The 27,288-nt window shown below is 40.0% G+C and overlaps 1 protein-coding gene across 1 annotated transcript in view; it reads right to left on the bottom strand.

Moving 5' to 3' along the window:
- Positions 1-27,288, bottom strand: part of LOC121726440 (homeobox protein Nkx-2.1-like) — a 45,976-nt gene that overhangs the window by 8,478 nt on the left and 10,210 nt on the right. The window contains exons 2-4 of the mRNA XM_042113817.1: positions 26,626-26,819; positions 14,006-14,154; positions 8,245-8,340 (exon numbers count right to left, since the gene is read on the bottom strand). Of these exons, the coding sequence (XP_041969751.1) occupies positions 8,245-8,340; positions 14,006-14,154; positions 26,626-26,819 (439 nt within the window). The remainder of the gene's footprint in view (positions 1-8,244; positions 8,341-14,005; positions 14,155-26,625; positions 26,820-27,288) is intronic.

Genomic DNA, 27,288 nt, shown 5'->3' with positions numbered 1-27,288 from the left:
TTGTTAGACGTAGCAATCTCGTGCGTTGCTTGCGAGTTGCGGGGAATAAGACCACTGCACTGTTACAGATCTACATGAATGTTCTGTCGTAAATCATTCCTATATTTGTCGACTAATATTAATGATGATTATTGAGAGCCGAAACAAACATGTGTCTAAAAAACAGAGAAAGTCTGAATGGGGACGTAGACGTAACTTAGTTGCCAAACTGTGCGTCGCGCGCTGTCCCAGGGGCGTCGCGTGTCAACAGAACTAAGGGTCAATTCAGACCGCAACGTGACGCGTAGATGCATTTCTAAATTTGTATGGATTTGACAGATTTCAATTGCGTCAGACGTCTTGCGAATCTGTCAAATCCATACTAATTTAGAAATGCATCTACGCGTCGCGTTGCGGTCTGAATCAACCCTAAATCGAGTGAGCGCCGCGCGCATTATGTCAATCATACATCCCGGGTTTCCGGGAAATATAAATATCCAAATAGTGTTTATATGATAACCTATGTAGGCTGGCTGGTTGGTATAAGTATTTTTGGAGGCTGGGCGTCGTACAGAAATCGCAAAGTTCCAATGACGCGGCGTCACAACTCATAGTACAAATAAGTTTGGGAATCACTGGGCTATTATATAAAGAAGCGATAAAGAAAAAGTCTTGGCTATAGGGCCAGGGGTGCCAAAATACCAACTACTCTCTCTAAGCCCGGCCGCACATTGTCCGAAATTTCTGATCAGAAACAGTTGAACGTCCGCGCTGTCTCTTACATTTTGTACTGAGCCGAGTGAGCTCGAACTCGCCGAAAGGATATTTCGGATAGTGTGCGGGGTGGCGCGGGCGGTCCGGCGAAATTCAACTGTTTCGGATCAGAATTCGGACAATATGCGGCCGGGCTTAAATCGTATCCAACGTACGGCCGCTTAGATTGTTGACTTCTATACAATTATATTATCTAGACCTTTTTTTTTTTTTTTAAGGGTGGGCGACGGTAGTTACTTTCCATCAGGTGACCCGTTTACTCGTTTGTCCCCTTATTTTATTAAAAAAATATTATATATTGTTATACGTGGGAGAGCCATGCTTCGGCACGAATGGGCCGGCTCGATCGGAGAAATACCACGTTCTCACAGAAAACCGGCGTGAAACAGCGCTTGCGCTGTGTTTCGCCGAGTGAGTGAGTTTACCGGAGGCCCAATCCCCTACCCCATTCCCTTACCTACCCTCCCCTTAATAGGGCATAGGGTAATCCCTATGCCCTCTTAAAAGGCCGGCAATGCACTTGCAGCTCTTCTGATGCTGCGAGTGTCCATGGGCGACGGAAGTTACTTTCCATCAGGTGACCCGTTTGCTCGTTTGCCCCCTTATTTAAAAAAAAAAAAACAAATATATATGAAAAAATATGCCTAATTATTTTCTTATCAGACAGCAGTGTTCAAACAGCAGTGACTGCGTATTTCTTCGTAAATTCGTTTGTAAGTTTGTTGTACTTTGATGCAAAATGTTCGTAGCATAATAAATTTAAATATTAATAGCAGAATAAGCAGCTGTCTAAAATAACTAAACTTAAACATAAAAGCCAGGAGCCAAACATTATTGTGGACAAACTGTTCTAAGCTACATCGGTCATGTATTACACAATGTTTGAGGTGACGTCACTAAAATCCTGTCAGAAGCGCTTTAATCATTGTTTATTAGATAAATATTAATTTAGTGAATTGCTCGGCAAATGTTTGGTCGGCCACGGTTCACGGCCGTGGGGCGATGTGGGCGGAGGGCGGCCCTATAGCCGTGCTATAGCCCCTACACGGTGTAGGTACTGCTACAGTAGGTATAGTATAGTATATAATATCAGTATTAGTACTAATTCAGTATCAATATGAGTGAAGTTAATAAAGGTGGTGGCTGGTAGTCAATGTTTTAAAACTAGGCAGGAATATATCGTCTTCTTTTTTATAATGAAAAATTTACTTAAATTAAAGAGTTCATAGAAACAAAAAATAATGCAGTTCCTCAGAGATAAGATGGTTTTTTCATTTTCAAAATTATCTCTACAATTTTTTTTTATAAAAATACAATGTTAATATACTATACTATATGCAATATTAATATACAAAATTGACTCTTTTTAAGTGTAAGGCTTCGGCTTAACTCTGTACTGTAACTTCGGACGCGGGACGGGAACGTATGCAATGCGAAAGGTGAACACCTGCGCGACTACGGTGCGAAACCGTAGATTATTCCCGCTCTGCCGACGCGAACGTCCCGCGTTGCAGACGCTCCCGCTTCGCAGTCGCTTTGGTCGCGTAGGTTTGGCAGCAGAAGCTTAATGTTTGTTGCTTTTGAAATATTTACTGAAGCAAGAATTAGTAAGAATATAAATTTGCATAACCGTATATAAATAGCGTGTATATTTGAATTGATTGTACAAACAGCCTCCGGACATGCACTTGGCACTCCACTGCCGGCTAATGTCGACGCGCTGGCTCTTGACATCCAAACTGTTAACTGATGTCTTGTACAAATGTAGTAAATGTCAAAGTGCATTTAACACTGTGGTTACGATCGTAGAAGTTCTTTTCTAAACTCTATGACAGAAAAATATTTGTCTCTACAAGCTTATATAGAGTAAGAGCCCACGAGGGCCAGACCAGCTTCCTTAGGTTCGTAAAGCTGAAAATTTACTTGTTTGTGATCAATGATGTGACCTTTGCAGAGGTAAGAACGACCAGCAACTATGGAGTTTCGGTTGCAGTTACCTTAGGAGGTATCCAGTTCTGAAGTTCTACCTGACCTTCGAGAAAGAGTAAAGCTCAATTTCATAGCTTATATTCTTCGCTATATGTGGAGGAATCTCGTCTTCCAGTGCCAGACATTTTTGACAGTTGTTTCCCTCTGCTAGACACCCTCAAAGTCAAAAATGTCCCGCACTGGAATACGAGATTCCCCCACTTACCGCGAAGAATATAAGCTATGAAATTGAGCCTTACTCCTTCTTAAAGGTCAGGTAGACCTTCAGAACTGCATACCTCCTCAAGTTACTGCAACCGAAACTCCATAGTTGCTGGTCGTTCTTACCTCTGTAAAGGTAACAAACAGATAAACTTTCAGCTTTAGGAAAAGCGAAGGAAGGTCTGGCCCTCGCGGGCTCTTGGTTCAATACGAATATAATAATTATGTAAAAGTTGTGTTTATACTTTATATAGTGAAGATGTATCTCCCCCCCTTAACCGCTGAACCTATTTTGATGCTTAGTATTCTAGACACATTAGAGAGAGGACATAGGATATTTTTAGTTCCGGAGAAATGTACAATTCCCAAGTGATAAATAAATTTAAGTGCAATTAAATTGCAGACGACGTCTAATAGATATAATTTGACGAGATATTATTCGGGCTGACAAAGCCGGCTATTCTGATATTTAATGAAAAGAATGGCTCGCCTACGCAAACATCGCAACAGTAATTTGCGAATCCATTCAGGCGGAGACAACGGGCGATACCTGCGGGCACAAAGAGTCAGGTGCATTATCCCCGGGATTATACCGACCACAATGAGACGCAAAAACCTAGGCCCATTCAACAAATATAATCTCCTAATAGATCGGCATTAGCGAAATTAGGCGAACGCCCTCCATCCGCGGTTATTAGATTCCAGTCGGTGGGAAATACTCTTTGGACTCGAGTTCCATTTTAAAATTTGTTTTGACAGGTCGGCAGCCCCGAGTGAACTTTGTCTATGATCCCGCTGTTTTTTTCGGCAGGTGGTTCCTTTGCGGCCAGCCTTTTAGAGGAAGCGCATTGAATTATTGCCTCCTCATTTTTTTACAAATGATAAGCGTACTGACTACTGAATAGGAGCAAATTACACGGTCATTTTGAGTGGCGGTATTGTTGGCAGCGGAGTTAATGTAGTGGCATAATTACACCCTCGGATTTTATGTTATAAAATACAAAATAATTAGAAACGTATTAAAAAATAGTTGCACCGCGGAAACTACATATTTTATTAATCATAAAATCTGGCCAGCGCATTCGTAGTTCTTTTGCGAAAACGTCCGACACGACGGAGCAAATAAAAGTCCATTCGAGAGAGTCGAAAGGTCCTTAGCATGTCAATCCGCGTCTTGATTGTAAATGGTAGCAGCGGAGAGCGACGTCTTCCAGCGGCGACTGACAGCTCGTCATTGTTTAAACTCGGTCATCATTATTTCATTGGGCCCGGCGGAGCGCCCGCATGCGACATCCGGCGACGTGGCCGGAGACAAAGGCGCGCAGGAGGTCTTTGTGTTTTTGTGCGTGATCCTAGCGAGCACCGAGCGGGCGATGAGCCGCGTGATAAACTATTGTCGAGAGGGATACGGAAGCTATCGATACCACAACATTGTAATACGATAGAGTTCACTCAACTTTGGGAAACTGAGTTTAGAGGCAGTCGGTGCTTGATGAGGATCAAGCTGCATAGTTGAAATAGTTCTCAGCTCTACCACAGAATAGATAATAGTACAAGTAGCTCTACATAACATTTTGATCTTAACAACTACGAATAATATTCTCTAAAAACGCATCCCTCATTAAGCTACTAAAGAAGTTTAAACTCATCGACCTCGTAAATCTTTTATAACACTCATTTCTCTACATTGCAGTCACAATGTCAATTTTAAATTGCAATCAAATAGGAGAGGGAGTGAGTCGGCCGGTAGCGCGAGGGGCGAGCGAGGGGGGAGCGAGGGGGCGGAGGGTCGCGGGTACATCGAAATTTACTTAAGTTTAATAACGAAACGCGAGCGCTGTGTTTGCCGGCTCCGTCAATACGCTGCAATATCGGGTACACTCCACGCGAATTGTCATAATACTTTGTTTTTTTTTTCAAATTGTAAGTTTAATCTTTCTTAGTATCAGATTTATTATAAGCTAGTAGTTTGAGCCTAAAATGAAACTATATAGTCTAATAACGAGATGATAGAGTCAAGGTAGACTTGTTATTTCTGCATTAAGAAAAAATGGTTTGATTTAATATTTAAGTGCTGTACGCATGCCTATGCGTACACTCACTCATTTACTTAAAGGTGGAAGTTGTTTTCGCGGAATATTGCTAAAAATAATCACAAACTAAACTTAATATTTAATTTTAATGCGTGAGTCGTGACGTATTTTAGTACTTATTATTTTCTCTGCGCCTTCTTACGTTTTCAAACGTCTCTTCAAAAGTTACAGTTGGTAGACTGGTACATACTTTCATTAAATCATTATTCATTACTCATTTTCCGATTTATTGATTAAACTGTCTTTATTTTTTTAATAGTTACATAATAATGATCGTTATGGGTTATTTTATTTTGTAAATGCAGATCAAAGAGTTTTCTATCTCTCATTAAAATTCGTATATACGTATGACATAAAATATATTTATTACTCTATGCCTTAAATAAAAAAATAATTCCAGAATAAAATCTGTGTCTGAGTATACAAAGTTCCCCGGGCTGGCAAGTCAGCAAGCTTAGCCGGAGTCTGCACCGTCGCTCGCAGTTTGCCGGAGACAAGTCAAAAGTCCCGGCTTTTTAGTGATTTTGTTTTCTAATAATTTCTCCTTTAGCTTTCGCATATGATTTTCTTTTTTATAGATTCCTTTTCAAGTCAAATATATAGTTGGATATAGCGTGGTAAAGATGGTGGAAATCAATTAATTATTTTTTTCATAAGATTGAGTTTTTTTACCATTGTTGAATGTACAACTGGGACAACGGTGTCAGCCTGACAATGACATGCGGGAGGGGACCCCACAGTCGCGCCTGGCCTACTGAAATATCTACATGTTTTGATTGGGGTTAGGTCAAATTTAGGCTGGACTTTATGAGAATTATGCGGCTAGCTAGAGAACATTTCATATCATATTTCATACTCTACCTCAAATAATACGAGTCTTTAAAAGCTTTTTTTTTTATGAAATAAGGGGGCAAACGACAAACGGGTCACCTGATGGAAAGCAACTTCCGTCGCCCATGGACACTCGCAGCATCAGAAGAGCTGCAAGTGCGTTGCCGGCCTTTTAAGAGGGAATAGGGTAATAGGGGAGGGTAGAGAAGGGAAGGGAATAGTTGAGGGTAGGGAAGGGAATAGGGTAGGGGTCAGGGGATTAGGCCTCCGGTAAACTCACTCACTCGGTGAAACACAGCGCAAGCGCTGTTTCACGCCGGTTTTCTGTGAGAACGTGGTATTTATACGGTCGAGCCGAAAAATGACAAAAGCTTGTCAAATATTAATTCTTGTGTTTGTTACTTGTACTGTAAATACTCATCCACTTACGAGCTAAGCAATAAGAACACTAGGCTTGTTCAGACTCTATAGTCTATGACTGTGCTCTATAACATTATGCACTCCGAGCAGGTCAACAGGTTAATTGCCAAATCGATGTCCCAATGGACCGGCACGAACAATGACCTGCCGTGCGAACCAATTACCGCGACGACAATGCGCCTTTATAATCACCGCATTAGCGCACCCTCGCGCCCTCCATTGTCTCGGCCAAACGTCACTTTGACGTTTGTTTCGGCGGGAATTCAAACGGGACGCCGTAAATGGTGTTGACACCCTCAAAATGGAGATTATTCATGGATGTTTGCGGCCTTTGTTGGGGTTACGCCGAGTTTATGAAATTTATATTGACACGAGCGAGATTATTGAGTCTTTGTTATGAAGGATTTGAATTTCGCCCGCGCGATGTGGGAAAATAGGTCGCGTGCCGCTGACAGATATTAATAATGGGACGTAAACTGCTGCCGTGTGTCGTGCTCACTGCTCGCCCGCTTATACTTGCCAATTACTCATTTTTTAATTGCGATCACTAATTACCGAGCTCCTTTCTCGGTGGTTACTTTTCGTGAGGTACTAATTGTTTTCCGGTAGGTAACGTTACATCTCAAGTAGGATATCCTAGTAGGTAGGTTTATCCCTTGTGATGTTGTAAGTATTGAAGATATTTCCTTCCGAATAATAAGATATTTCCTAAGATTTTGCTCTTACGAGGGCGCACGTCCTCGTTTGTGGAAATCAAATATTAATTTCGAAGCGTGCACACTCCTCAAAGCCCGTGTACACTAATTTAAAGACACTCGAAACATCAGACAAGCGATATTCTTCAAAATCAAAGCGACCCTCGAAGCGGTGTCGCTAGCGGAGCGGAAAACAAGACGCCGACTCTAACGAGCCAACCTGAACGCATCTTACGTGTTGCCAGAGGTAAAAATAACTCGCGCGACATGTAGCCGCCGGCTCCCTGCCCGCTTCCCGCCCGCGTCGCGCCGCCGCCGCCGCCACTCGAGCGCTGATCGAAAATCTCTTTGCACAAACTTTCCCGGTTCGCAAAAGAAAAGTAATGAATTTATGATTTCTATAAAACAGGAAAAGCGTATTCATTTTTTGTGTTTGTGAAAAATATAGCTATGTAAAGATTTGTTAGGACGCGACATAACGTGAGCCTAGTACAAAATAGTAGATAATTTTAGTTCATCGACCTGTAACCTTAACTGATATTTCCTGTTCAAGTTACAAGATTGGAGATACCATTAATTTAGGCTCAAATTGGGGGTATTACAAAAATAATCACTTATTTTAACAAGTGATCTTTACACCTCAACAATAACAACGCCTACGGCGTACATCCCTGACATGAGAGCCCTACGACAGTAAAAAAACAATAAAGTGTTGCCAGCGGCGAAATTTTCCCCAACTGCGGGAGGCGGGCTAGCGATCCTGATTTATGTACGTCGGCCGCACGCCCGCAGCCGCCGGCGATTGGTTCCAGTGCTTGTGAACACTGATCTAATGATCACCATGCGGTTGCTGTTGTTTTGGTGTTGGGGGACAAAGCGATCGCAGGGCGGGGTATAGTTATTCAAAGATATACCATTAAATAGATAATCCAAATTACCACTTATCAAAGAATTGGAATTTAAGGAGTAGATGGGCAGAAAAAATAATCAAAAACTCGACATTTTTAACATGTACTAGAGTCTACCTTTAATGTTTGCCTTTGATGTAAATGACACATATAAATTGGTAGCATTATATTATTATATTATCATTATTTTTGTTTACTTTTAGGGATATCCCGCTAGAACGAAAGATTTTTATTGCTCGGTTAGATCGAAGCCTGCTGGTGACATTTAGATGTATCGACCACATTTTAGGATTTAGCAAATCTGTTTGGTCTGCTAGTTGCTACTATATTTATAATATAGATGAATGTACATACCTGCGTAGGTGTGAGGTGTATGAGCGAGGCGAGGTGCTCCCGCTCCGGCGCCGACAGGTACTTCTGCTGCTTAAACCTTCGTTCTAACTCGTATACCTGAAACAATTATATTATTTAGATTGTTTGAATTTCTCTAATCTGCCTATAGGCCTTATTCCACCTTTCCCAATTTAGACGTCTAAATCGATTCAGTAAGAAAATTTTGTCACGTGAAATAGCATTTTGAAAGTTAGGATCCTAATACTACCCGTACTAAATCGGAAGAATTGTGGATTCTGATTGGTGGAATTAGAAGCTTCTAATTAGTCTTCTTTTTAGGATCTTAATTAGGACGTCTTAATTAGGAAGGTGGAATAAGGCCTTATTTTAAAATATGTTAATATTTCTCATATATAAAATATCATGTCTATTATGCTGTAAACCAAAACAATTATTAATAATACCTACAATACTTAATTAGTTGTAATAATATAACCAATTAATATCGAACTGGGAATTCGGGCCTTCGTCACTTACAAGTTACAACCCATGTTACCTATATAAATCGGTCAATTGTAATTTGCCCCTTCCACAGGAAACAAGAATTCAATAAATAAATAAATAAATCATGTAATCAAAGCTGAAAAAACATAATATTATGTATTTTTTGTGGTTGCACTTTTGATTTTCTAATTTTTATGATTCCCAACATTCTAATTTCAGATTAATTATTTTTGTAATATTTTTAAAATCTGTAGACCGTGGGCTAGAAGGTATATTGTCAATTATTATTTATAGAAAGATCGGCTAGGGCGTAAAATTAGGGAGTTGATCGATGCGTTAGAAGTAAACTTACAACCTAAAATTTAAAGAGTTAAAAAAATACATATAATATAAACATAACATAGCTATATAACATATCGTAGCTGCAATAGCTAGAGTGCGGCTTTACTTTTACTAAAAGTTAGAGTCTACTTAAGAATAATCGAATAAACTTGTTGTATCACCTTCTACAAGTTTCAACGAATAATATTGTTACAACAAATATTTTAGTGATGTAGTAGACCATAATTTCATAGAATAAAAAATAAAAGTTCTTGTAAACTGTATCTAAATTTAGACATACAACCCAGCATCCCTTATGAAGCAATGAGTTTCTAAAATACTAGAGTAGCAATGTCTTACAAAAGATTCTCAGAAATGCGTAACCACTTTTTTGTTCAAAAGACAATGTCAAGTCATATATTCGTTATGTCATTATGTATGGGAGATATGCCTGCAGGCATCTTCGAAGTGGCAACGCGTTGCTACCGTAAACTTCCAATCTAGTTACGTTAGTAACATAGATCATTGTTATGAAGTATGAACATTGAACAGCCAACACTCGAGCGACGGTCGGCCGCCGGCCGGGCTGAGCCGAGCTGAGCCGACGCGACGCGAATCTCTTTAGGCCTCGGAGGGCACTGAGTAGTATATTGTGTTTATGCCCGTCCGTTGAGTCTATTTATAATTCAATTCCTGTTTTCTATTGACAGACGAAAACATCGACACCGAGTAGGCCGAGCGAGACGCGAACGAGTAAATTGAATAAGCCTCTCATTGTGGCAGTGTCGTCTCCCTCTCGAGTTCTTGACCCGCGAGGCACGATGGCCCTCCAGGTAAAGGCATTAGCATAGTTGCATTTTTGACTCGATCTTCCCATATAATTTACCCGGGGCGGGGGCGGGCGGCGGGGCGCTCGCGGAATATACGTAATTAAACATTCCGCGTTACCTGACGCTATATTACGTGGGGCTATTTAATTTCTCCCTTCCACCCCCGCCCCCGCGGTCGCGCCCCGCCCCGCCCGCCGGCCCCGCCCACCGCGGGGAGGGGGCGGCAGTAATTAATTCTATTTCGCGAGTCCTGCTCCTCCCCGCGCCCCGCGCCCGCCCCCCGCGCTCGCCCGTCGCACCGTGACACACAGACGCCGCTATTGTTTTACCCAGCCATTGTTATATTTTAACCGATTCAGTGGAAATTGTGCTGCGTTTTTGCAAACTGTGCAAGGTTTTTCTAAATTCAAATGAAGAACACAGACATAAACACGACGAAGCTCGTTATCGAACATGACATCGTTTTACAGTAGAAACAGTACATGATTGTTAGAATATAAATTAGAGAAAGAAGACTACCCACTGTACACGCTTAAACACACCCTTCCACTTAGCAGCATACTCGTAGACCGTAGTTCATTTGAAATAGCTACAATTGTGACCAACTAGCATCAGCACGGGGTCTACGAAACTCGTAGCACTGCTACGAAAATCTTGTAACTGTCCTTATTTTCGCCTTTTTTCAACCACTTTCAATTTTTTTATTAAATACTGAGTGTTTTTGTTAATTGTATCACTATTTCAACCTGTGTTTGTGGTATAACATAATATTATGTTAAATATTTAATTAAGTACATATATTATATTCCTTAAACTGAGTTCTACGCCTCGTTATTTTGGTTATGTATATACTTACCTTAGAAAACCTTAAAAATCCCCGAAAAGTGGAAGATCGTAAAGCGAATTACAAGGATAATTAAACCAGATCCTTCAATAAACCTGAACCGGAGAGACCCCTCGTCGCCCCCATAAACTGCACGACCGACTTTACGGCCGCCTGGAAATCTGACAACTATAACAAAATAGTGTATAACTATTCCAAAAGAATTATTTTTTTACTGATTTTTAAGCTGGTTTATGCTCGCCTCCGTTGTGCCAGAGTTCGTTTATCGCTTGGGAACCTTACATTTTTCCGAAATAAAAAATATCCTATGTCCTTTCCCGGGACTCAAAGTAACCATACCAAATTTCATCAAAATCGGTTCAGCTGTTTAAGCGCGAGAGGTAGACAGACAGACACGCTTTCACATTTATAATATTTATATGCTTAACGAGCTTTTTCCCGCGGCTTCGCTCGCGTTAAGAAGTATTATTATATATGTCGTAGGATGATTTGATAAATCCGTGTTTTCGCGAAATCCCTAGAATTTTCGCGAAAATTCGATTTATCAAATCATCCTACGATGTCGTAGGATGATTTGATAAATCGAATTTTTGCGAAAATTCTAGGGATTTCGCGAAAACACGGATTTATCAAATCATCCTACGACATATACAAACTTTCATCCCCTATTTTAACCCCTTGGAAGAAGAATTGATCAAAATCCTTTCTTAGCGAATGCCTATGTCATAATATCTACCTGCATGCCAAATTTCAGCCCGATCCGTCCAGTGGTTTGGGCTGTGCGTTGATAGATCACCATGTCAGTCAGTCACCTTTGAGTTTTATATATATAGAAGAAGATAGATAGTTAATTGTATATTGTATTGCACATATATTATTTCACACATCTATAGTGATAGTAAACATCCGTGGCCTATATAAACGACTTAATAAATTTTCCGTCATAGATAGCTTGCTACAAATAAATTAAGATAAAGACTATTGTTAGTTAAAAAAAAAACAAATGTATTGAATTTAGAATAAACGTTTTTCTCGAGCTTTGATTATATTATTAAAATACGGCAATTACCAATACCCCCCAATATTCGAAGCCCAATCATCCAAAACTTCACTTCTACCAATTGTATCTTCAGTAGCAGTCATTATTTTCGAGTAGGCAGTAGACAGCAGGTAGCTCCCCCTGCACGGTCGACAAACAGCTTCCCCAGCGAGGGGAATGTGCCAAATGAACAAAACTCCCAAACGTGACGCGAATATTAATGTTAATACCATATTCTAAACAATTACACACAACTGATGCTATCTAAACTGATGTAGATCGCTGTGATTGTGTATGATTCGATGTTATCACGGTTCACTATCCAGGTGTTATTATTGTTATTCATTTTGAATTGCGTGGTTGGTATTATATTGCTCTGGCAATAATAGCTTCTAATTGGAAATTTTAATAATATTATATGGCCTATCTGGCTATCTACTTAGTAGATAAATATGATAAGGGCCTGTTGCACCATTTCCTCATAAGTGACAAACAAGTTAATGGTGGATATGTCGTAGGATTATTTGATAAATCGAATTATCGCGAAAATTCTAGGGATTTCGCGAAAACACGGATAATTAGATAATGCTGTTTATATTTTTCAATTTTTCTAAAAAAAGTTTTTTTGGGAAAACGCGAGTTGCCTTAGTAACATTGCACATTCTTAACGCTAATTGGCTTGATTTTTGCTTACATGCCAACTCTTATTCTGATTGGTTACTATCTTTTCCTATGTATCTTTAAGGTAATACATCATAAAATTATAAAGGATAAGAAATGACAATGCCTCTTCATAGGAACTTTACTTTTTATTTAACCTTTTTCATCTCAACTATAACCTCAGAATTAGGTTCTGGTTCTGTTAAACTTTCAGTAGGTACTAATTTCACTTGTATCAGTCATTTTGTGTTTACAGACACACTTTCAGATAACTTTTCGCATTATTTTTCAAGTCCAACTGCAATTTTAAACACATTAAATATCAAAAAATGCTAGCTCGCTTACAAAAATAATGACAAACAAAACAACGCGTGACAATGAATTGACATTTAAAACGTCAAGTCTTCAACCAATCAGAGAAGATGTTGTTGTGGGGCGCTTAAAACGACCAATCCGTGATTATTTTGGATAATAACTAACGATTCGTTTTCCAATCTTACTAAGGCGACTCGCGTTTTCGCGAAAACACTACCTTTGTCAGTAAGGTTGAAAAATGTAATCACCATTGTCTAATTATCCATCCCTAGAATTTTCGCAATAATTCGATTTATCAAATCATCCTACGACAGATACACCAATTAACTTGACAGATCAAGTATGGAGAATCTGTCAAAAAGTTCTGAATAGCCTATTCGGCATTTTATCAGAAAGTGGTGAAACAAGCCCTTAATGTCATTATTTACACTGCAGATAACATTAATAATAATATGCATAAATGAAGTAAACTTCAGTCGGTACAGTCTACACTCTACAATATACTTATGTAAAGCAGAGATTACCATTAAGAACTTGTGTCATGTCTCTATGTTTGCATACAAAGTAAATGCCAAAATGTTTTACTTTAACGTTACCCTGATGATTCGATTACATAGAATTGTAATATTATAACTACTGATTAGTAATAGTGAGAAACTTTATTAAGACGTACTTTATTAGGCTGCCAACCGCAACATTTCTAGGTCTGGGCTCTGGCAATGGGAGTTACCTTGAGACTTTGATAAAGTAGGGAATGAACTATTTTGAGTGACCTACAATTCACATTATGACACTATTGTTATACTGGTTACGCTACGCTGCCACGCCTATTTTACACTATTAACCAGCGTGGAATGAGCGAGCTTTTTCAGCCGCTGGCTGGGTACCTTGTGTCGAATCTACTGTCGAATAGAGCCATTTGGCAGACGAGTGATGATACGAGTATAATTAAATAAATTAATACTTTAACTATTATACGTAGGCGTTATCAAAATAGTGCTTAGTTTTCCTTTTATTTTTATATCTAAAGCCTAAAAGTATTAATTTATTTTTTGAGTTTAAAATAGATCGGGGTCTATCAAGATATATCAAGTCATTATAACGATTTATTTTAAAAGCTTAAGTCGACAATGCTGGATCTCGCAAATAGTTGGATTGAAATTACCTACTCACTTCAGACAGAAATGCGTTGTATTTCACCGCTTTTTCTCCGGTTATCGAGGATTGCAACGTGTGGTAACGACAATAATAAATAATGGAAGTACTCACTTGCGCCTGCGTGAAGAGCACCCTGCGCTTGCGGCGCTGGGCGAGCGGGAACTGCATGGGCTTGGCGTCGGGCCCCGCGCACGCCGCCAGTCCGCCCATGTTGTTGACGTGCCCCATGCCGCCCGACGTCGACGTCATCAGCCTGGAAACTGAAGCAGCCGCTCAGGTACAGGTATTACAGACCTTACGTAGTCAACTTGACTACGTAAGGTGTTATTGACTAAGTCAAATTGTATTCAAAAGTTTGGGCAGCGAAGTTAGACATCAAACTTAAACGTGCTAACCTAACCTTATATAACCTTACGGGGACGTGCGCAAGACGAACCTGTAAACTGACGTCGCTAATCCGCAACTTAATAATATTGTTTCAGTTATGACTTAGTTCATAAGATTTGACATAACATACTGCTAGACGAAATAACGCTTGCGATACCTACGCGGGTTACGCTACCAACATTTATTATACCTTAATTCGTGTTTTAAACTATCGAATGCAATCAATGGGTCCCTTTAGGTGGACGGAAGACTGAGACGATTGGTGAGAGATCAGCCGCAGGACCGACTTTTTACATGCTCATCTGACTCATCTTACTTGTCAAACAATCAGGTGATCAGACTGCATCGTCCTAACCAAACTTGGAAATAACATGTTTCCAACGCGGGAATTGGATCGGCACTTTACTTTATCGAATGCAATGAGTTTAACTACCGGAAGCCTTTAGCTTCTAAGTTGACATCTCAAATAAAGTCACTGAAGTCCGAAAATAAACATAGTGTATTTTTAAGTCATGGACACAACAGAATGTCCACATTCTATTGTGTCCATAACTATTATGAGTATTATAACTTCCAGTTACAATTGGGAACGATTCAGTACTTACTAAATACTAATAATAATTATTAATTAAATTAAATACTTCATTAGATGTTACCCACGATACCGTGCATTTACGACGACGAAAAGAAGTCTATGTTGTTCTTCGTGCTTTACTCTATATCTGTATCTTAAATTTCATCGAAATTAGTTATATAGTTTTGAAGCCTATTTGATGCCAACAAATAAACAAACTCTTCCTCTATTAAATTCCAGTTTTTTAAAGAAATAAGGGGGCAAACGAGCAAACGGGTCACCTGATGGAAAGCAACTACCGTCGCCCATGGACACTCGCAACATCAGAAGAGCTGCAGGTGCGTTGCCGGCCTTTTAAGAGAGAATACGCTCTCTTCTTGAAGGTTTGCGGGTCGTATATGTCCGGAAATACATACGGTGACTGTTCGTTTCAGAGTTTTACAGTGGATGGCAGAAATTTACGCGAAAAATGCACGGTGGAAGATTGCCACTCATCAAGGTGATGAGGATGGTATATTTTTCGCGTGGGGCGATGGTGAAAAGTTGCAGCAGGTATGATTCCGAACAATTCCTCTTAAATTAAGTATTGACTATCGTAATATTATTATGTAGAGAAACAAAGTGTTTTTAAACTGAGGCAAAAACATCTCTTAAGCTATCAACTTGACTCTTAAGTAACCAATGTATTCAAAACTATGTAAGTACTAACACAAATTTAGAATATAGAATCTACATAATATAGTCACAATATACATCTTACATCTAAAATCACATTATAATCCCTCAACTGTAGCATTTATAATAAACACTGTAATTATTTTCGTTACCGTAATTTTTATAATTCCCTGAAACATTTAACATGGAATATTGAGAGAGTAATCCCCTCGGTAGTACCGCATTAAGCCGGATGAAACCCCGAAAGCGGGAGATTTTTAATTTTTTAATTACATTGTCACAAGCCTGCCATCATTGGTAAAAAATTAATAGCGGGGAGAATTAAAGTTTCACGCTGGCAACATGAAGTGCGCCGCCATTCTCCCTAATGACACTAGACAATCTGCCTACCTAGTGGCTTCGGGTTTTATTTTAGTTGCTTTTTAAGATTAAATTTTGCTTTGTTTTGCCCTTGGTATAAGTATATAGTTATATACCTTCCCTCTATCTATGCGCTAATAGAAAATAGGGCACGGGGCATTATATTATGAGTATTCTTAAACAATGTAGCATAGCTACAAGTGTAATTACTAATTAGCAAATAAAAACTTTACAAAACAGTTACATAGGATGTAGGAAACCGGCGTGAAACAGCGCTTCCGCTGTGTTTCGCCGAGTAAGTGAGTTTACCGGAGGCCCAATCCCTTACCCTTTTCCTTTCCCTACCCTCCCCTATTTCCTTCCGTACCCTCCCCTATTCCCTTCCCTACCCTCCCCTATTACCCCTTAGAAGGCCGGCAACGCACCTGCAGCTCTTCTGATGCTGCGAGTGTCCATGGGCGACGGAAGTTGCTTTCCATCAGGTGACTCGTTTGCTCGTTTGCCCCCTTATTTCATAAAAAAAAACTCCTACACCTTATACACATAATAACTTTGTCTGACCCGACCCATCACTATGGTGATCCCTCTAGGTAAAGTACCAAGTCTCGTGAGTCGTGACTCGTGACAGTTCATTCGCAGCTATTTTCAAGAAACAATGACAAACCGTATCCGTTGGATCCAGTGTTATTGCAGCGACAGTGGCGTACCCGGTAACCCGGCTCCGTCCACACATTACTCGCCCGCTGTTGACACAACACTCCAACAGCGAAAAGGGTCTCTCGATACTCCCCGTCCCGTCCATTGTCCGACTCCGTTTCGGCTGCATTATGTCGCAGACAAAAAACTATAACCTAGTCTATAGACGCTTTTCAAACGCGACGGTGCAGCCTTATCTCGAAGGGCATCTTCTCAATAGATTTTTAAATGGTTTTTAATTGAAATGTTGTGCAACAACGTGCCTCAGATGGGGGAGATCGCCGCGCATTGAGAATGGAAGCCATCGATTAAATCGCAGATGGAAGCTGCTCGATAAAATATTAGTGTAATGACCTCATTGTTCCCGGCAGCCGAGACTCCTATTAGCATTTGCTGAGGCTAAAGTGTTGAAATGCTCATAAATATTTAACTATCTTCTTTTAACTTTATGAAACTAAAGTTTTTTCATGTAACAAGGAAATCGTACCTCAGCTTAAGCCCTAAACCTTCCTGTGATTCTACTGTTAATTTCAAATTCAATAATATGCGTTCCAAAGTTAATCCTTTCAAATTTTTTGCAATTTCACGGGCGATCCCATCAGACGCCGAATGAAACTTGCCCCAAAATTATACGAGGGGCAGCCCGGGGCTGGATGTTTTGACAGCAAATAGTTCGGTAATTGAGGGCGCCCGGAGGGTCGACAGTCGGCTCCTGAACATCTGATGTGTGAATATCTCTCACTGATAACATTATGATGTGATGATAAACTAGCGGTGATACGGACCAAATGCATTCAATAAGACTGCTATTTTCGACAAAACCAAAAACTATTGCCAGCCATTTGAGAAGCATGGAGATGTTATACAAATCATTAATGGTTTTAGATGGCAGCTACTTCTATTTACTGATAAGTAAGATAATATACAACGTGTATCGAATGCAATGCCAGACACGAAATCCAATAAGTACCGAATACTTGGGACAAGTTGGTATTGGATGTGAGTGAGTGGCTTTATTTACGGTTAGAAGCTTAGTGTTGCCAGTCACGTTTTCCCATCGTAATTTGGCGTCGGAGTAAGTTTATAACGACGACGGAGTGCGTTTGATAAGTGGGCAATTGGCGTGAAATTGGGCAGGGCGTGAGGGCGCGCGTGTGCCTGACGCGGACGGCCTGACCGCGACTATTACCACACCACACATACACACACACAAACACACATACACGTATAATCACATACAAAGATTAAAAGACATAACGCACGAGCTCCGTAACTTTAAAACTTTATGGCACCTCTGTTGCGGGTTGAAATACGTGTTTTCATAGAGTCCATCTGCCTACTAATAAGTTTTTGATTCCTTGGAGCTCGCAAGTGGAGTGTACACTGTAGGTACATGTATGAACATACACACAATCACACATACAAGCTCACACACGTAGGCTGGGCTTTCCTTCCATCGCTTTAAACGGTTTATAAAACAATTGACCCTAATAGTTGTAGTTACAGTGATAAGTTTTTATAAGGTCTCATTTTAGTTCATAACTGTTATTGTCGCGTACATCTTTCCTTTCAATTCTACTTTATATTAGATATACAATTTACAAAAAGCAGCTACATCTAACTTTAAACAAATTCAGTGTATCTAACATACCATAACAGTTATTCAGAAAATACATCAATAATAATGCATAGACTGTGACATACTTTTAGAAAAAATATTAAGTTTAAAATATAAAAATTCGATTTCGGACGTTGCAGTCATAAAAGCAAAACGTGCGCTTCTATTTATTTAGTGCACATTCATTCCCACGATTGAAAAAATATTCGGCGTTGACACATTTTATATTCGCTAAATAAACAGCCGCTCAAATATTAACAATTATCATAACAACAGCATTAATCGCATTAAAATCGATGGCCGCCGCCCCGCCGCGCCGCTCGGTGTTGCCAGCGCGGAACAAACGACCGCGCCGGGCAAATTGTGCGTGAATAAACATCGGCAATAATAGCAGTATTATGTTACTCCCCCAGCCGATACGCGATATCGGCCGCGCTCGCAAACACCCGCGCTGCTTACGCGTATTTTAATATGGGTACATTAGCCGGCAATTAACCGACACTCGCGATAAAGTTACGAAAGGAAGTAGGGAAAGGGATTAATCAAAGCAGGAGACGTACGTCTGCTCGGAAAAACCTGCTACATATCGAGGGAGTGGGTAATCGCTATTCAAACTTATTATAAAATGTAAACACTTCTCTGAAAAGTCTACTCAAACCTTAGTACACTTTTCAGAGAAGCACAGAGTCTTAAGAGCGACGCCTTGAGGAGCGTTATGTCCAGTCTTTTCGCCGGGAGGACGTTGAAACAGAATGCAAATTCGAAAACACGGGAAATGGTACGGCAAACAGTTTCGCAGCGGCTATTTCCCTCAGTGTTGCTACATTAAAGAAAGATAAACGGGCGTCTGCGGCTGACGCGTCCACTCGGCGAGGGGAGGCGGGGTCAGGGGGGTGTCACCCCGCGGCAGTTTTAATTCCCGCCAACTGACCGTGCGCTAGTGGCCACGACGCTTTGATTTATTACACCCTGCAGGTATCGGGTACCACTGAAACGTTCAGCTGAGGTGTTCCGCAATTAAAATATCCTTTGAAAATGTCACGGTTTATTTCGTTAATTGGAATTAGTTTTGCCTTCGCTATTTGCTGTTTCTGCAATTTGATCGCTTTGATTCAAAGTCTATATTTCATAATATGATTTTATTAACAAGTTCAGTCTTATGACTTATCCCAATAATTAACATTTACTTAAGCTTAAGCTTTGAATCGGGTCAATATTACAATATTACAATGTATGTCATAGATACTCGCGTATCGAAATTCGATATCGCGAGTCGCGACGCGTGTACACGTTTCACCTTGGCCGGGCCGCAGCGGCGCGGGCGCGGTGCGGGCGCGCGGGCGGTATTTGCGGACGTGAGGCGCGCTGTTTGCCCAGCCAAGGCTCTAGTGGTCGGCAAACAGAGGACCGATCGGTCGGAATTGCTTATTTTGTCTCTACACGACTCCCTTTTACAGGTACTGAGGCTGCAGGTTTTTTGTCTAATAATTCGGTGCTCGGTCGTCGAGTGCGTGTCGAGTTCGGTTCAAATATAATCCAGCGTGACACTCGTGACGAGTGTCGTCGCCCGCCGCTTGAGCCGCTACTGCAGGACGCTAACTAGATACTTTGACTCGAGTGCGACTCGATTCCACTTTAAAATAGGCGAGAAAGCAAATATTGGTGACTGTTATTATGTTAATAGGTTACTCGGGAATGGTGATTCTGTTTACGTACTACATAATACGTATTTTTTTTAATCGATAGAAAAGTATCGATCTTGCTGGCATTCTATATGTAACAGAGACGATTGCCAACATGTTTTTTGATCACAAAAAATTAAAAGAAAAGATTTGAGCCCAGTGTTGCTATAAAACATCAGACAACAAGATTACACAAGATCACAAGATCCTCAGCATTCGGATTCTGTCCAAACAGGACCTGGCGAGCCAGTTACGGTGACACACACGTGTGTGGAGCGGGGAACGGTAAAGTTTAGTCAAACACGCTGACTGGGCTAACGAACGCGAGCGGCGGGCGACGGGCGGCGGACGACGGGCGGTGGCGGCTCGGGCGGCGGGCGGCGGCGGCCTCGACTCATTAAAGAACAAACAATAACATCTTAGCTCCCGAGTGCCAATACCTACAAACATGCATGTATTATGTTTTTAATTACTCGGCCGCTCCGAGTATTTGATGCGTCGGGTCATTACATCTGAATGGCCGGCTCGCGCTTTTTATTTACAAGCGAAATCGAAGACGCTTTACAAATTCACTTCGACACGGAAAACTACTTTTGGAAACGTCAGCGTAACGTTTTAATGCTTGAGACTATGATGAATATTCATAGTTAGCAAAACATTAAATGTTTTGCTAACTATGAATATTATATGACGTCATAAATTTTATGACGTCAATACATTCTAAAACATGACCACAGCTGATGCGTTAGCAAATTGAATTCAATTTACGTACGCGTCTGTTAACTAGAGAGTTATAATTATATATTAGACATTCGATTTTCAAATATTCAAAGGATTATTTTGCACCTATCCCTTCAAACTTTGTAATGAAACACTTATCCATGTAATTAGACGAGAGCACCTGTAGTCGCGTGACGACCCCGTGATCCGTCACGCCCATCACGGCGCGTTTCCCGCCAGATAATGTGCGCCATCTTGTTGAGTTTGCTCTCTACCATAGAGACTAGACTTGGCAATGTTTTAATAAACTACAATCCAGACGATATTTCTTTACTACGCATGTTTTCAATAATTATTAAAAATACATAGTAGCCAAAAGGAAACAAAACAAACTCTCATTAGCAAGCTTTTGGAAAAATATTTTGTTTTTCTTTTTCTTACATAACTATTATGTAAGAAAACGAAAAACAAAATATTTTTCCAACTTAACTTCTAAGTGACTAAAATCTAAGTTTGTCCCTCATGGCCAGTACTTTTCAAATAAAAAAGGGACATTATCAATATGATAAATCACATAGAAATAAGTAAAGACTGTTGAGAGCCATATGCATTAAGCAAAAGGTTTAATTATGGGACATTATTTGTACTGAATAAACGATAGATCCCTTAGTCAATTTCCTACGTCTATGGTATAAACTTATAAAACTAACTTCACCCGGGTTCATCTGCAGTGGACGGGGGTCAGCGTGGAGTGGTCTGAAGTCGGCCAGCAGACGGGATCGCGGGAATAATTGATTCGGGAGACAATCGCTCATTAGAATGACAATGCGCAAGATACTGCTGTGTGCTGGCGATAAGAAAGTTTAAATTTACATAGTTGTTGTAAAGTGTTGTTAGTTCTAACTTCTACCCTTATCAAAACCACCATCCGTGCCAACGGACGTCGTCCCGTCATATCTACGAAGCTTAAAATGTCAAAGCTTTTCCCTCCGTACCAATCTTCTTCCGATATTAGAAAACACAACAAAAAAAATTACGAAATTGGTTCAGCTGTTCACGAGATTTACTATTACGTACACATTTAGCAATTCATTTTTAGATAAGTTTTAATTTTAATACACCTGGAACTTTTGATAAAAGCAAGTTAAGGGCATGTTTTTGAATCCGTTTATTTGATAAACGCGTCAAAACATGATCATTACTGAACCTTTGCTCTTTATGTCCATTTTTCTTCTATTCATCTGTCTATCTGCCACAGGCTTTATTTTTTTTGGAGTTGAATTTACTATTGCTACTAACAGCAATACATACTATGAGTAGTTATAAATAAATCAATGGAAACCACTAGTAAAATCCAATATTTTTAATATCAGTGCCATATAAATTTAGTACTGATATGCACAAAATCTTCCAAACATGAGTCGCCTTAAATTAGGTTTTGTTTCTTTTTTTATTCTAATTTCTTTAATAATAATAATATCAGTAGGGATTGTAAATTAAACCGGCTAATTACTGTGTAAATAGTGTAAGTGTTTGTCGTCGATACTCCGCTGTACAATTGTAAATATTATTCTTTAATAAACTCGCTACTTCATTAAACTCGGGGACTGAATATAAGTCGTTGTTGCGATATCACTTGAACTACATATTTAGAAAATATGCTGATAGTTATATTAAATTAACTAAGCGAATACAAAATTTTGGGAGATAATTTAGCAGCAATTTTTTCGGCAATTTTTACATAAAACGAATCAAACGAAAAACTATCTTCAAAAGAACATCAGTAAGTATAGAAGTCTGGGAAGGTATACCGATTTATAAGGAAAGTTACTGTATGTAACATTCTTATAGTTTTCTACAGCTCATCAATCGTTAGTAATTTTGTTTGTTCGTTTGTAATTAAGAGGCTTGGAAACCATTGTGACAATTAGATAATAAAAGTACCAGACATATAAAACATAAAATTACTTAATGCTTTTATCAATGATATATTAATTATGAATGTTCGGTAGCTATAGGTCAGTAGTGTCTCTGTACAAACACCACCTGAGACAACTGCCGGCTCCGGTTACCGTTCACACAACCGAGCCAACCATGTTCATACTCTATACGATATATTATTATATTGTCCATTTTGTTAAAGTAAATTAAACCTCTCTTTTAGTGAAATTTAAAATTAGGATAAATTTTATTTTAGTTCCAATATTAAATATAAGTAAAAAGTTAAAAAAATACTACTATTTTACGCATTATATTTTATAAAGCTGACCTATTATAATGTAGAAGTAATAATAATATAATCAAAACATTTGCTTACAAACAGGTCTACGAAAGAGTTTAGTGTAGCATGTCGCTACACCGTAGCGGGTGCTACAAGGCCGCTACGGTCCAGTTGTTACATTAATTTAAATGATGCGAAAATACTTTTGGGAAAAAAAAGCTAAAATCTTTAAAATTATGCAATAATAACGTATTATTAGCAATTGTTGAAACTTGAACACTAAGCGTTATCCTTTGCGAACAAATTTGTTTATTGCGCGGGAACCGCGTTTTTACAGTAAACACCATCCAATTTGGGCTTTTGCGTTCAAAGTATCGTTCATACCAGATTGCATCCGAATCGATTAAACGGTTTCAGTGTGAAGAGCGACACGTTTTTGTACTGATATCTATTGTAATAATATAATAGTATGGATAGTATAATTTTAAACTTCAAGTGGAAGATAGTTAAAAGAAATTAAAAGTAGGCCTATATGAAAGTAACTAGCTGTTTTTACTACTGAATCCTAAAATACTAGACTGTTTTCAATATTGAAAGATGGAATGGAACAGACACACTTTCATATTAATCTATACTAATATTATAAAGCGGAAGAGTTTGTTAGTTTGTTTGAACGCGCTAATCTCAGAAACTACTGGTCCGATTTGAAAAATTGTTTCAGTGTCAGATAGTCCATTCATCGAGAAAGGCTATAAGCTATATTTTATCACGCTACGACTAATAGGAGTAAAGAAATAGAGGGAAATGTGGAAAAAACGGAAGAAATTATTTGAAAGGGCTTATCTTTACTTACTGGAGCAATTTTTCTGTTATTTGGCACAGATAAGAAGTAGACCACGTCAAGGATCATAGGCTATTTTTGTGGACTAATTTGTCTGTGAAATATCTAATTTACGCGGGCGAAGCCACGCGGAACGTCTAGTATTTTATATTAGTATGGATGCATCATCACTACCTGCTTTAAATGCACTTGTTTACCGCGTACAGGGTTACTGAGCCGCTCGCTCGCGCGCCGCGCACGCCCGCTAATGGACCCATACCGTTCACACTTACATTACCTCTAACACCACCTCTATCTCACCCACATAAGGGTCAAAACGTCTTGATAAATCTTTTGCTGGACCTATATGGTTCAAACTTACTTTGCCTCTAACACCACCTCTATGTCGACGTCATAAGGGTTACATATCCGAAGTAACTGTAATGAAGCTCACACCACAATGTCATCGTGTCAATATTTATTACTTTCCAAGTTTATTTTACTCTACTTTATACAGCTACTTGCACTTAAGTGTTTTTTGGTTGATGCTTAAAAATCGAGTCATTCCAAGGTGACTGGTAAGTTTTGAGCGTTCTGGATATATACAGACGATAGAAAAGAGAAGAATAGAAACAGATTATTATTATATAGTTAACAGTCGGGAACGTTGTTTTTATTTGCTTCAAGGATTCTTATTAGTTTTAGCTAGATAACACAATATAATAAGGGACTGTAAAGATACGAGGCTTGCCTATTCATAGAAGCTGAAGCCAATTTCTATAAAAATATGAAATGAAAACGAAACAGTAGCAGGAGCATACTTTGTCTTTGTGCGGCAGAAAGTGAGGGGTACTTTCTCTACTACGCTGCCCCGGCGGTGAGTTTGAGATTTTTATCCATCTCAAAAAATAACGTACTAAATAAATAAAATGAAAATTGTTTTATTTCTGACCGATGACCTCTGTGGTGAGCGCGTTGGTAGCTCAAGCCGGGGGTCGCGGGTTCGTATCCCGCCGACGGAACAAAAAGTTTTCAATGTTCTTGGGTCTGGATGTGTATTAAATATGTGTGTGATATAATAAAAATCTTAAATATATGTATAGTATAAAAGTATTAAATATATTTCCGTTGTCTGGTACCTGTAACACAAGTCCTTTAGGTACTTAGCATGGGGCCAGACTGACGTGGTGTGAAGCGTCCATAGATATTATTATTATTATGTTTGTGTAAGGTATTCCTTGCTCACGGGCAATTAAATCCCGGACCTTTGGAAGGCATGCGTGGGGCTGAAGCCAACACGTAGAGGCCCGTTACACAGTTTAATCTAAATGTTATGTGACACTGGCCGGCGACTCTCTCTGTCCGCACTATGGGAGTACGACCAAGGAGAGCCAGCGGCCAGTGTAGGACTATTACAGGGAATGGATATTAGAAATGATACCGGGCTATGGGGGTGAGGTGTTAGTGGACTGGGTAACTGGGACTATGGAAGGACTATGGCGTCTGCCGATACAACGTGGAAACATGTATCATAAAATTGGCAGACGGTGACTCGCTAACTCTTTGAATGGGCCCCTCAAAATGGTCGCACGCACGGTGCACCGAGGCGGCAACATTAACAGAGCGGCTTGAGGCAGGAGAGATGTCGCTGGACTTTAAACGCCGATCATTTGCACCCTCAGAGGGTTCCATCACGTCGCCCACTCGCCACTTACGCTTCACATCCTCCCTCCGAGCCGAAGCTCTTGCGACTCCACTCTGACCGGCCGGTTAAGGCAAGGCAGAGGTAGGGCCTGATTCTCCGTCAGTGTTCACTCCGGCCGGCCGGTGAAGGCAAGCCGGAGATGGAGAACAGGGGCTTCCCTGGGAGAACTCGGGTTCGTGGAGTCGCTACTCCCCAACAGCTCGCCACAAGCTGCCCTACGGGCTTATTATTATTATTATTTCTGAATAAATTTGAAACAAATATTTTCAGAAAGTCTCCATGGTGCCTACTACCGGTTCGGGAACAAACCTGGCGAGAAGAACCGACGGAAAAAAGTAGAGTTTATAGTAAGTCACATCTCTACCTAAGCCGCCGCTGGTAAGCTCAGTCACGTCTATAAATAGCGCAGACTGCACGCGACGACATCGTGGGCAAATACTGTGTGACGTCGTCCCTACTAATATTATTACTAATGCCAATTTGTGCCTGTCTGTCTCCACTTTAAGAATATGGGTATGCAGATTAATTGAGTCCAGAGATACGACAGTATAGTCTTTGTTGTGGTAAAATGTACCGATATACGTATTCAAGCGTAAAAGAAGTTTTTAAATATGACTAACTATAAAATATGTACAGTAAACCCCAGGAACTTTGATTATCTTTACTCATTTTGCCTTTTTCGGAATGTATCTTTACATTAGTTTGCGTTGCTTTCATCGTGACATAATATTAATAATATCCTATAATGTGTCGCCACTAAATATTGAAACTACGTATTAGATTTCACGCCTGGCCATTTAGCCGAAACTTTTTCGTTTTTGCTTCGTTATAGAATCGCCGATCAATGTATCAAAATGAATGGAATTGACATAAGACGAGTCGAATGTCAACGTCATGTTAACGAACGCTTACGTCAATTCCATACATTTTCACCGGCGATTCTCTAACGAAGCGAAAAATAAAAGATTTTGTCTCACCCACATTCTTTGGTTTTACCCAATAAATCCACTTGCATTTCCAGAAAACATGAAATTTAAATGGAGATCTCTGTTTGGCAGACCGTAGTACTAGGTGTAGAATCAGTTATTGGCTAAGGAGATGAACGTACAGTCACAGGTAGATGTAATACAAAAAGTACCGTAGACGATACAAAGCAGAGTAATTATTGCTGGAAATAAGGGTCCAAAGTAACATAATTAGTATTTTTCCACTAGGGCCTGCCTATTGGGAAACCTATGAAAAACCCATCTCCGTATAAAGTAAGTGAACTCACTGGCAAACCTGGGGTCGTTGGAGGCGGGGTACCAGGGCGCGCCGCGCATGTCGCCGTAGTGCGGCAGGTCGGCGGGCGCGCAGCCGTAGCCCTGCGGCGCCCCGCCGTACAGCGGCACCGCGTACGGGTTGCCCGCCATGCCGCACGAGCCCCCGCCGAGCGGGGAGTTGATGCTGCTGCCTGATGAGTTTGACCTGCAAGAAAAGGTAAGTTACAATGCTGGTACTAAAGTCTAAACGACGACCCGAGGCTCCACACTTAGGAATTTCAAAATTTGAAATTCTGTGCCCACTGTTTAGTGTAAAGTTATTTTGATTACTATTTGAACAATGGCCTCGGAGCGATGTAACATTTGAGTACATTCGTGTTGCGCAATCACACTGGCCCAGTATAAAAGAGAAGTTACGTTGCTCCTTTGTAGAGCGACGCCGCAACGGTGTCGCTCTAGTCTCTTCTGTTTTACACACATTTGTGATTGGTGCATTGCGTCATCGGTCACTTTTACCATATTTTATATGTATTTGGCATAAAATGCGATAGAGGTAGAGGTAGAGGTAGTAGCGCATAACAGTACATGTACTTTATTTACACGGTCAATTAATATTTGTACTCTTTCGCCTTAAAATTCAACTTCAAAACGAAAGAGTAAAACATCAAATTTCG

Source organism: Aricia agestis, chromosome 4, assembly GCF_905147365.1.
Source record: "Aricia agestis chromosome 4, ilAriAges1.1, whole genome shotgun sequence".
In the NCBI taxonomy this organism is placed as follows: Eukaryota; Metazoa; Arthropoda; class Insecta; order Lepidoptera; family Lycaenidae; genus Aricia; species Aricia agestis.
This window is presented reverse-complemented; position numbering and strand designations above follow the sequence as displayed.